Genomic DNA, 13,226 nt, shown 5'->3' with positions numbered 1-13,226 from the left:
AAGCATTTGATTCAGTGAATTGGGATGCCCTCTGGAGGCTCCTTGGTCTTTGTGGGGTGCCACCAATGCTGATAGATCTGATGTCTCAACTCTACTCTGGTCCTGAGAGTGCTGTGTGGTGTGGTGGTCGCATCTTTAACTTATTTCCCACTGTTACTGCAGTTCGTCAGGGGGTTTGTACTGGTTGCCATGCTTTTCAGTGCTTGTATGGACTGGATTCTGGGAGGATGTCAGAGAGATCTAGCTGTGGTGCATCATTTGAGAATGTCAAGATCTCTGACCTTGATTTCAAAAATGATGCAGTCATCTTTGTGGAGACTCTGGACATCCTTTTGGTGACCCATATGGCAATCCAGCTGTTAGGGTTATGGTTGGGGTTAGCCTTGATCTCACGGTGCTGAATGAGGAGTCTGAGCCACTGGGATTATGGGTCTCCTGGATCAAGACTATGATCCAGGCTTTCAGTTACATCTTGGATGCTGCTATTTTGTCTGTACCTGACTGTGGTGAGGATGTTGAAGTCACAAAGAGATTCACTTACCTTGGCAGTGATATTTACGTCTCCAGACCATGGGTGTGGTGCTGTTGGTACCTATGCTGGAGGCCAAAACTCCGAGTCTTTATGTCCTTGGTGCTTCCAATGTTGATGTGAGACTTGGACTCTGACCAAGGATCTAAGACAATGATTTAACTCCTTCAGTACCAGGTCTCATCAGAGAAATCTTGGCTATAGCTGGTTGGACTTTGTGTCCAATGAGCATTTGCTGAGAGAGACTCAAATGAGATTTGTTACCTGCATGGTCCGTGAGCATCAGCTGCGGCTGTAAGAACATGTGGCTCGTTTTCTTGACACTGATCCTGCTCACCAGATTCTCTCAACGAGGGAGTCTCATGAGTGGAGGAGGCCAGCAGGCTGGGCACACGCCTCATGGTTGCAGCAGGTTGATTTGTATATCAAGGAGATGGGGTTGGGCTGGGTATCTGATAGACACATTCGATGATAGACACATTTTTATCAAAATAGACACATTCGATGAAAAAATATGTACATGGTTTGTAGTCTCACTGGTGTCATTATCATGTCATGACAGCTAAGAATCAAAGTCCTCTCTCCAATGCTGAGAATGCCGTTGAAATGAGGCTGAGGTTTCGTCATGGTGAGAATCTTCCTCTGTCCAAAGTGAGTGGTGTACGTGCTCTACCAAGCCGCATAACCTGTGGGGTAAGTCATCCTTCTATTCCCAACTCACCGACATCACACAATATAAATGAGTATTCACTAAAAGTTACACTCATTAACTATTATTACCTCTGCCACCGAAGGTGAAGGAGGTTATGTTTTCACCCTTCTCTGTCTGTCTGCCTGTTTGCTTGTCTGTTTGTCTGTCTGTCTGTCTGACTGTGTGCAGGATATCTGAAATGGTTGTAGATGGATCTGGATGAAATTTGGTGGGCAGGTTGGGTGTATGACAAGGACAAACTGATTAGATTTTGGTGAAGATCCGAATCCAGATCTGGATACAAGAGTTATTTAATTTTTTTAAGTGATTCTTCACCATTGAGAGATAGGGCCAAAAACGATATAGTACTGTATAGCATGATATTTCAAAAACGTATTGGGCCCGATATGTTCTCGTGGATCAGGCATTACGTGGCGGAGGTATGCGCTGCCTTTCTAGTTCAACGATGTAACCATTGACATATACTTTGCACCCATTTGAATGAACTTCATAAAATAATGGCTTGAAAGACCACCTTCTCTCAAAGATGTGAATCCTACTTTTGTGTTGAACTTTCCAGGTCATCAGTACACCTCGCATTATCATTTTTAATAATTCTTAAGATGCACTTAATTGCTTCTTGCATTTTCTGTGCTTGGGTTAAATTAGTTTCACAATATTTCTTTTGAATGGAGGAAAAAGGTATTTGGAGATTTACATCTGCAAACAAATTTGACTGTTCCATTTTCAACCATATTACTTCAAAATACTGCTCATCAGCCTGAAAAATGAAGCAGAAACAAAATGGAAATTTAATGTCAAACAAGAAAAGATAAATACAGGAAAACTAGTCAACCCCACAACATTTCACTAATGCTTTATAAACCACCGTTTTTGACAGGGGGGGGGGACGGGATTTATAACAGGCACGGATCCATAATTGGGGCTTGTGGATCAAAATATTACACTGTATTTTTGTCTTCAAAAACAACGAAAGTTGCTTCACCATTTTTACGTGATATTGCAAAATTACTCCCCTCCACCCCATCAGTTTTTTGTCAGACTGCTACATTACCCCCCAGACCCCTCACACGCCTCACACTGTCTTAAGGGCATTCAAAAATCCATACAGCCAATTATGCGATTCACATCAGTAAACTCACAGACATCACTGCTCTGCGCCACAATGGTTAAAGGGAATCCCCAACGGACCACCAAGGCCAAACACCAGTCTTGGTGAGGTTGAAATCAACTTTAATAACACACACGATACAACGTGCCCGACTAGGCCAAACCTTCCATGATACAGCACCCCTGCACGGTAACCCCGTGCACCACGCTCGCACGACGGATTCAACCACGTACTCTACTGGCGTAACCACTTTTTTTTTCTTTTCTTTTTTTTTTGAGGTCATTTATCTACTATCATGCTTGGTGCTATAAATGAAGAAAGTAGGTGAAAGTACATTGGTTCAAATACTGAGGCAGAGTACACAACGTTAAACAAGGATAATGGTCACTTAACCTGGAGGAGGTCACATAAATCATGTACCAGTCAGTCAGATATACTGAGACCATCACCGGGTAGACTGCCCTCCGGTCTCGGGGATTATTCTGCCCCATGACAGTTTCTGCAAGCATTGTGACCACAATATGACTCTAAGCATCCAGAATAAAATCCTTGAAGTGTTTGGGCTGGTAACGTACACGGTTGGAGCGTCTTGGTGTCCAGACGGTTGGGGACACCGTTGGATGTTCCTCACAGGTGTCGAGCCTCGGGGATGCATCAGAACCTACATCTGGTACCTGGCTACTAGGGATTGGGAAGGAGTCAGCACTGTCGGCAGGTGAAGACAGCTCATAGGGGATGAATGGGGGGTCTGGTGGTTTTGTTGCTGGTTGGGGGCATACATCCTCGGTTTGTTGTGCAACACCATATCCCCGATTGCGAGGGCATGGGGGCGTATCCTTCCAGTAGTCTGGGGCTTTGTAGCATTCAGACTTTTTCACCCGATAAGCTGCACTCCTCAATTGGGACCCCACAAATTTACGTATGTTGCACCAGGGTCCATCGGTGGCAGAGACGAGATAACGGTTTCTTGCGCATGACTTGTTATGATCAGAGTACAAATAGATCAAATCACCGACTTCCACTGACACATCGGGCTTGACGGACCCCATGGGTGCCTTCGACTTCTCACTATGGGGGTGGTTAATGGAACGAAGATGGTGTTGGGCTTGTATCATTTGTAAGTCCGAGAAAGGGATTTGTTGATTGGTGAACTGATCCCGCTGGCACCACATCTCTCAGGCCGAGAGTCCCCGTGCACGAACTCGTGAGTTCATACTGGCAGTGGCCAGTGCGAGGGTTAGTGGAGTTACTGGTCCTCCCATCGGCTCCTGTCGTAGAAGTTTGTCTTCACATTCACGAACTTCCTTCTCGGCGATGGGATTCTTGTTGGGATTTTTAATGCGACCAATCTCGATGCACATCCGGTGATGTTTAATAAGCTCATCGTGGACCAGACGTGTGAAGCCGGGAGCCGGATCGGTGCGGATGACAGCAAGTGGTCCATCCAATGGCCGGAGCTCTATGCATAAGCGGATCAAGTTGTCGCGGAGAGTGATGTGTTGTTCATTCTCTACAATGCACGATTTAGTGTAGGAAGTGGAACATTCTCGCAATATAAGAACTAGCTGGTGATTGCGTTTGATGATATCTGCTGCGAAGGATACACCAACAGCACCAGGGGGGTTCTCCAGTGGACTGTTTGGTAATGGCATGAGGAATGTTGCGCAATGCAGCACACTGGTGACACCTTGAGGTTACCTGATCGATTGCTCTGTCCAAGTCAAGAGCATAAAAATAGCGGTGAATCACAGAACTGAGTTGATGATGACTCGGGTGATCCAGTTGAATATGTAATGCTGTGAGTAAGCCATTGATTACCTGACGTGGGACAATAATGCACTCACATGCCGAGGACAAGGGCTTGTCCCGGCGGACTACAACTAGGCCATCTTTGGAAAGTGACGCAACCTGGAGGTAACATTTGACATCCTTGATGTTGGTTGTTTTCTTCGATGGGCGGGTGCCCTGAATCAGATGGGCATGAGTCCACCTTAAGTCTGCGCACTCTGCCTGAACTGCTATCCAGGCAGTTCTGTTGGTGAAGGGCAGTTTGGTTCGGCCGGAAATAATGTCTTGGGCTGACACCTGCAGGACTACGGCCTCCTCCTCGCGTCTTATGAATGCACAAATTTGACAGGAGGTGTCGGTACAGTCTGATGCATTGCGGCTGGCAAAATCAGATGGGGCATTGGCGGATCCTGCGAGGTGTCGTACGGTCGCTTGATAACGGCTGATGGTGGACAGGAATGTGGAGAGATAAGGGCTCGCTGAAAACTTGCCACGACAGAGCTTCTCATACGCTTGTACGCACGGCTTGCTATCAGTGAGGATGGATGCATGATGTTTAGATAGGATAATGAAGGGACTGAAGTGTTTTACTGATACAGCAATGGAAAGGGCCTCCACTTCACATGGCAACCAGGTAGGTTGGCGTCCGCGTAACTTTGCGCTTAAAAAACCCGCAAGGTGAGGTCTTCCATTTCGCGTGATGTACAGAGTTGATCCAATGCTGTGTTTTTTTGACAGAACCATCTGTCACGGTCCATAGCTGATCACTTGGACAAGGAAGAGTAATTGTATAAGCTGACGAAAGAGCAGCTTGGGCTCTGTGGAAGGCAGAATGTAACTCATCAGTCCACACAACTCTGTCCAGTGATTGGCATCCAGCCACAACATCATCCAAGGGGGATAAGAGAGCGGAGCAGTTGGGGATAACACGAGCAAGAACCTTATATGCCCCGATAAAGGATCTCATTCCCCTGACTTTCTCAGGAGCCGAACAAGCAGAGAGTGCAGCCACACGGTGTGGGCTGGCCTGGATAGTACCACTAGACCAGATCCATCCTAAGATGGTGGTGCTCTTTGGACATACAACTGTCCTCGTAGCAGAGAGGCGAAGTCGACATTTACGCAGAGCCTGCAACACCATTCTCCAGTTCTGGAGAAGTTCATCCAATGTGCCACCACCGCAATAGAGGTCGTCAGCGAGTTTGGCGACGGTCCCCTTCTCTAAGAGATCACCAAGGACGCGACACATGAGTTCTTCGAGTGCCGTCTCTGATCCAGGCATACCCATAGTGGATCTGGTATACACACGTATTCCCCGGAAGGGTGTGGCTATACCGCAGTACTTCATGGACTGGCGAGATAATGGGATTTGGTAGAAGGCACTCGTAAGCTCGGTAGTAATTAGATACTTCCACTGAGCAATTTTGCCGAGGATGGAATCTACGTTTGGCATAAGAGAGGGTTGGGGCTTGCTGCATCGGCCCACATCAGCAAAGGCTGTGACTAAGCGGAATGAAGGATTCAGGTATTCCACAGTAATCCCCATGTCCTCAGGGCGAGCAAAGACTCCAAGCTTTTCTAGTTCATCAAATTTGTGTTGTTGTTCATGCAGTTTATCTTGCGCATACTGTGGTAGCCGGCCTTTGCGTTGTGGAGGCTGAACGGGGCCCATGTTAACAACAGCCTCAAAGGGGCCTGCAGCACCATTGTAACCTTGGAACACTGGGTCAAACACTTCATCATACTCTTCAAGAAGGGCACAAAACTTTGATCGTGTGTCAGGAGCGAACATGTTGTCAGGGTCGAGGGTGACAGTCGAAGAGTGTCCTGAGAGTGAAGTGAGTGTGCGTTTTAATTTGGGGGGGGGGGGGGCTGGTCTCGGAAAAGTCATCTGGTTGTTCTTCGGTTATGTACTTAATAACACACACGATACAATGTGCCCGACTAGGCCAAACCTTCCAGGATACAGCACCCCTGCACGGTAACCCTGTGCACCACGCTCGCACGATGGATTTAAAGTAAGAAACCTATACAGCGAATGCTTTTTCTAACAAGGAGCTTTCTTTCACAATTGTACTTCATCAAGGTCACATAAATCATCAATTTTCATATAATTCACTTGATACACACACACACACACACACACACACACACACACACACACACACACACACACACACACACACACACACACACACACACACACACACACACACACACACACACACGCACACATACTAGACGACATGTGAACCCGTTTGGTTCCCGTTGTGACAGCCGCTGATAAAAAAAATCATTTCCAAACAAAAAAAAGATAGCTTCAGTGAACTATACTGCTGATGTTGTTTGCATTGATCAAATTCTCCCAAAGAGTACTTGACTGAATCGAGAATTGATTTTTTAATAATTATTTTGTTGCCCAATTTGAATGAAACTTGATACTGCACACCGCAGGCAAATGGTGAGTAATGTGACCCTAAAATTTTTGTGCTGTCATGTATTGTTTTGGCTGTATTTCGGGAGCATACATACATATATAAACATACAAGATGAGAGTTTTAGTAATATAATAGACGACCCGTGAACCCGTTGGGTTCCCGTTGTGACAGCGATTGATGAAAAAAATCATTTCAAGAAAAAAAACTACAACGGACACTCATAGAGCGCATACCTTCGCCGCCACTACTTTTTTTGTTCTTGGTATGAGTGTGGGGAACTGTTTTCATAAGAATGGTCTTATGACACAAACCACATATCTATAATGTCATGACCCCCCCCTCTGACTTTCGGGGGCTACGGACTAAACAACAATCAACTCGCGTCGTTTTGGCGAGTCTTCACTCACAAGCTCGGTGAATACAATGTTTCAACAAGAGAAGGTAATCTCGTTTGATGCTGGTTTCATGCAAATCGAATAAGAATTGACTGAGTTATGCCGAAAACCGCATATTTTTCAAGGGTGTGACCCCCCCCCCCGACATTTTACCCCAACCGGTGACATGTGTTATGACGTCATTGTGTCGCAAGATTGGGCATTAAATTCTGAACATTTTGGTGCTGGGTTCATGAAAAGCGGACGAGAATTGACCGCGTTATGACAAAAACCGCATATTTTTCAAGGTCGTGACCCCCCCTGAACTTTGACCCCTAACCGGTAACAGGAGTATGGGCGTCATTGTGTCATATTGCATATCACAAGATGAGGCGTTGAATTTTGAACATTTTGGCGTTAGTTGCATGCAAATTGAATAAAAATTGACCGTGTTATCGTAAAAAGACGATTTTGACCTTTTCGTGACCTTGACCTTGAGCTTTGACCTGAACGATCCCAAAATCTAATCGAATGCTTCCTGGCTAATAACCAATCATCCCACCAAATTTCATGCGATTCGGTTTAATACTTTTTTAGTTAAACGAATCACAAGATTACAAATAAATAAATAAATAAATAAATAAATAAATACACGCCGACCAAAACATTACCTTTCGCAGAATGCGAAGGCAACAAAGATAGCTCCAGTGAACTATACCGCTGAGGTTGTTTGCATTGATCAAATACTCTCGAAGAGTACTTCACTGAATCGAGAATTGATTTTTTTATTATTTTTTTTGTTGCCTGATTTGAACGAAACTTGATACTGCACACCACAGGAGAATGGTGAGTGAGGTGGCCTGATATGTTTTGCGCCATCGTGTACCATTTTGGCTCTATTTCGGCAAAATACAAACATACATACATTCAAGATAAGAGTTTTTTATATATATATATATATATATATATATATATATATATATATATATATATATATATATATATATATATATATATATATATATATATATATATATATATATATATATATATATATATATATATATATATTGGGTGGTCGCTTGACTACCTTTATTCTCAGGTTTTCCATCTATCTGTATGTTTGTATGTAATGGACAGCTCTGGAGGCCAGAGGAGTCAACCGATTTTGATGAAACTTGACAGGTAGGTTCATACCAGGATCAAGTTGTATGTTTTTGAGCACCGTTGCTATGGACACCACCGTTGTCTAGCAACAGGACTTTGAAATTTTTGAAAAATCCCCAAAAATGCATTTTTTCGAAAATCAAAAATCGGCTTCAGTGCTTTTATGCGCACTATAATCAACCTCTTTGTCAAAAATTTTCAGCCCGATCCTTCAAAAACTGTATGACTAGAATACAATTATGTAGCGACCACCCATGTCGCCTATTGGTGTATATATATATATATATATATATATATATATATATATATATATATATATATATATATATATATATATATATATATATATATATATATATGTGTGTGTGTGTGTGTGTGTGTGTGTGTGTGTGTGTGTGTGTGTGTGTGTGTGTGTGTGTGCCTGGTGTTGGCTTAATGGGGAGGGTGGTGGGCTTGGAAACCTTAGGATCCTGAGTTTAAATCCCACTTGGCTGTTGAATTAATACCAGGTGTGGTTGACTCTGCCCCTCATCCTTTTGAGGTCAGCAAAATGAGTGCCAACTTGCTGGTATCCTGTGTCAGAGTGGCGACCCACCCAGGATTGTACCCAATAGCCAAGGAGACTGCTTCGGCAGCACCAATAATCTGCATAGAGTATGGTCCCAATGGAGGTATATATATATATATATATTTATTTATATATATATATATATATATATATATATATATATATATATATATATATATATATATATATATATATATATATATATATATATCTTGTTACGGCTGTGGAAATTCGCAGAACACCATATCGGTCCTTAGTTCAGTTATGCCGATAAGTCCGTGTTCAGTTAGATTTCCCCACCGTTGTTGAATGGGATTTATTCGTGTTACCCGGGCTGTGATCTTTGAGTTAGCCGTTTTTCTTTACTATCATTATTTTGGACCAACCACCTTCTCCACCACGCCACCTGCCAACCACCTTCTCCACGCCACCCACCAACCACGTTCACCACGCCACCCACCAACCACCTTCTCTATGCCACCCACCAACCACCTTCTCCACGCCACCCACCAACCACCTTCTCCACGCCACCCACCAACCACCTTCTCCACGCCACCCACCAACCACCTTCTCCACGCCACCCACCAACCACCATGTCAACCACCAACCACACTCTCCACACCGCCTTCATAACGATGACATCTCCCCACCATCTCCTAAACCGCATCTCCCCCACCCGAATAACATTGTCTCACCTTCATCTCCGCAAATGCTGCCATCTTTGCACAAGCCGTGGCGAGTCCCCAGCGAACAGCGTTGCTGCAAATAGACATGGGGGGTTCTTAGTTGGCGCCAGCGACGGTGATTTCACGCACGTCCTCTCTCCGAGCAAGTTTGGGTGATTTCCCGCACGTCCGCTCTGTGGAAGCTTCGCGTCGGAATTCGGATCACAGGAGAAAAAGGGGCGGGGCCTGTGGAGGTCAGAGGTCAGAGAGCGGAGGTCAGATTTCGTCTCTCGAGCCCTATAAAAGGTCGCACAGAGCGCCAGTTCAGTCAGTCTGGAGACGGTCGGTGGAGTCAGTCGCTGAAGTCTGGAGGCGGTCGGTGGAGTCAGTCACTGAAGTCTGGAGTTGGGAGAACACAGGCGGGGGCGAAGTCCAGGGGAGCGGAGGACACGCGAGATGGAGAGCGTGGCTGAGCCTGCTGTGCCACGCAGACCTGCGCGTTCCTGTGGGGAGAGCCAGAGAGAGCTCGCCAGCCAGCGCCAAACGGTCTGAGGTGATCGGGCTTCGGGACAGTCCGGGCATCGCTGAGGAACGGACGGGTTCTCACAAAGAGCATCAACTTTGAAAGAGCATCAAAACCTGTTCGTTGCTCTCAACGCGTCGCCCGCTGAGGCCCGACTCACCCGGCCGCTTGGCAAGGCCTGGGCGCAACCGCGGTTACGCTAGCTGCCGTGGGGAAGGAGCGTCGCGGGTCGCCCCATCGAGGAACCACGAGGATGGAGGTAACCGGCAACGGTCTCGTGGAACTCCTTCGGTTCGCCAAGATCCACGTAATAAAGGCCTACGGGCCCAGTCTGACCCCCTTGTCTTTGAGGGGGTCTTTTCCTTGCTTTTATTTGTGTGAATGTTGTGGCGCCGTGTCCCGCAAGTAGAACTGTTAAGTGCTTGTGAATAATAATAATAGACGGTAGTAGTGCTTTACCTTGCCCGTGTCTTGTCCCTTCCTGCCAATTCCATTGCTTTTCTGTTTACGTGCATGTTAGTATTTTGACCTCAGTTCTACTGAGGAACGCGCAGGTTCCTCAGTAGAACCTGCCCGTTCCTCAGTCTGATTCCTCAAAACCTGACTTCTGTCAGGTCAAGTTCGATCTGTGACCTGCTACAGGTACCATGTAAACCTGTACTAACCTGTTCCATGGTCGGGTTGTCGGTGACTAAACCGTCTCCCCCACCAGGTTTTCTGGTGAGGAGGGTGTTTGGATATGGACACCCAGCAGGATTAAAAACAAAACCTGTCAAAGGGCGGAGGAGCTCCTTGTGAGCCAACGGCCATCCATATCTAGTGCCCAACTGTGTCTGCGGACGTCCTCCTGCAGTTGGGTTACTTCTTATTAGGAGGTTGGTGGCAGGATTTGCACTCCGGCCACCGTAAAACCCTTCATTCTGCAAAACGCAAAAACGCAAAAAAATCTGAAAACCCGCTCCGTGGGAGTACCTCCTGTGCAGCTTCCCTTCGCAGGGCAGCTCACCGGATGACGGGATTGGGGCAAAGCCTTCGGGACCCCCAATCTTTGATGATAGGTGGGAAACCACGGGGTAACATCCCTGGGTCAGATTGCGGGAGAGTGTGTCGGAGTGGTGCTGAGGTGTTGTCCACCAGACGGCGGTCTCCTTGGGTTAAGCTGAGGCGGTCCCTTCGGGTGGGTGCCTGGAATGTCCTATCCCTAAGAGAGGATGATCACCTGTCTCTGTTATCATCTGAGCTCAAGCGTTTGGACATCGGGATTGCAGCTCTCTCTGAGGTTCGGAGACCGGATTGCGGCGAGATAATGGTGGGTGGTTACACCTACTATTGGTCTGGTCGCTCTGATGGTTACCATACCCAAGGACTTGCTGTAGCTGTGTCCAATAAGCTGACCCCAATGATAATTGAGGTAACCCCGGTCAACGAGCGTATTATGAGATTAAGGATTCGTCACTCCTTAGGTGTCATTTCCCTGGTCTCTGTTTATGCTCCGACTGAGGCGAGTGACCTCACCGTGAAGGATGCATTCTATGCCACACTCGAGTCTGTGGTTGATCAGTGCCCCAGACGAGATACACTTCTAGTCTTGGGGGATTTCAATGCATCGACTGGAACTGATAGGGATGGTTATGAGGTGTGTGTTGGTCCCCATGGGTCAGGAACTATGAACCAGAATGGCACTAAGTTCCTTGACTTTGCAAGAAGTCATGGACTTAGGGTGGCTGGTTCATGGTTTCAGCGCCCACAAGCTCATCGCTGGACTTGGTATTCCAACGCTGGCGGTGTGGCAAAGGAGATTGACCATGTCCTCATTGACGGTCATTGGAGGATGATCCAGAACTGCAGGGTCTACCGGAGTGCTCAGTTCCTCAATACTGACCACAGGCTTGTTGTAGCAACTCTAAAGCTGCACCTTAAATCCTGGAGAATGGTACCATCCTAGCCTCGGCTGGATGTTGCCAAGCTCAGGGATGAGAGAGTAGCTGAGGAGTTTGCGAACAGGCTGAGTGGACACTTGGGGGGTCTGGGTGCTTTGGGGGGTCCTGAAGAGTTGTGGAGCGCCTTCAAGACCACCGTCCTTGATGTTGCCGGTGGATGCCTTGGAGCTCACCGCAGGGCAAAGAAGAATTTTCACTCTCAAGGCACACTGGATACCATTGACCAGAGTCGCAGGGCCAGGCTGAATGGCAGAGCTGAGCTGTTCAGGGAGCTGATGCGTAAAACTGTACGTGCACTGAGGGTGGACAAGGAGGCCTATGTGCGAGGAATCTGTGAGGGGGTAGAGCATCACCTGTGGACAGGTGATTCTCGTCCCGCTTACAGGGGAATTTGCGCATTACGTTCATCCAAGCCCATCCCTCGGAGCACTGCAGTTCGAGCAGAGAGTGGTAGGCTCTTGACAGAGGAGTCTGAAGTGAAAGCCCGCTGGGCCGGTTACTTTGAGCGGTTGTACCAGGCTGATCCCCCAACTGTCGAGTTGGACGTAAAGGGTGTTACAATCCCTGTTGCTGACCCTCGCATCAACTGTGGTCCACCTTCGCTTGTGGAAACACGGGCTGCGGTGAACCAGTTGAAACGGGGCAAAGCTCCAGGGATCTGTGGCATCCATGCCGAACCTCTCAAGGCTGGTGGAAATGCTGCACTCGTGTCGTTGCATGCAGTTTTGTGCTCTGCCTGGAACACAGGCATCATCCCAACTGACTGGAAGAGGGGCCTTGTTGTCCCTCTCTGGAAAGGGAAGGGTGATCGCCAAGACTGCAACAACTACCGAGGGGTGACGCTGCTCTCAGTGCCGGGCAAGGTCTTTGCTCGGATAATACTTGATAGGGTTCGCCACCATCTTCTTGAGCACCAGCGTCCAGAGCAGTCAGGCTTTACACCAAAGAGGTCAACGATTGACCGTATCCTTGCACTTCGTGTCCTCACCGAACGCAAACGAGAGTTTCGGCAGGGGCTGCTTGCAGCCTATGTTGATCTCTGTAAAGCGTTCGATTCAATGAATTGGGATGTCCTCTGGAGGATTCTTGGTCTTCGTGGGGTGCCACCAAAACTGATCGATCTGATGTCTGAACTCTACTCTGGTACTGAGAGTGCTGTGAAGTGTGGTGGTACCATCTCTGACTTATTTCCAGTTGTTACTGGAGTTCGTCAGGGATGTGTACTTGCCCCCACACTTTTCAGCACTTGTATGGACTGGATTTTAGGGAGGATGTCGGAGAGATCAAGTTGCGGTGCATCATTTGGGAATGTCAAGATCTCGGACCTTGATTTTGCAGATGATGCAGTCATCTTTGCGGAGACTTTAGACATCCTCTTGGGGGCCCTCGAGGTTCTGAATGAGGAGTCGAA

At 47.1% G+C, this 13,226-nt stretch overlaps 1 protein-coding gene across 4 annotated transcripts in view; it reads left to right on the top strand.

Moving 5' to 3' along the window:
- LOC147026113 (phosphoinositide 3-kinase adapter protein 1-like) overlaps positions 1-13,226 on the top strand; it is a 262,651-nt gene that overhangs the window by 62,010 nt on the left and 187,415 nt on the right. For all 4 annotated transcript variants that reach the window (XM_085881158.1, XM_085881157.1, XM_085881160.1 and 1 more), the window contains exon 2: positions 1,092-1,222. In XM_085881158.1, the coding sequence (XP_085737284.1) occupies positions 1,136-1,222 (87 nt within the window). In that variant the 5' untranslated portion in view covers positions 1,092-1,135. The remainder of the gene's footprint in view (positions 1-1,091; positions 1,223-13,226) is intronic.

This window comes from Eptatretus burgeri, chromosome 5 (genome assembly GCF_056783735.1).
Source record: "Eptatretus burgeri isolate ZD-2024b chromosome 5, Ebu_testis_v1, whole genome shotgun sequence".
Classification (NCBI taxonomy): domain Eukaryota; kingdom Metazoa; phylum Chordata; class Myxini; order Myxiniformes; family Myxinidae; genus Eptatretus; species Eptatretus burgeri.
Note: the sequence above shows the minus strand (reverse complement) of the source record. Positions and strands in the feature narration are given on the sequence as shown.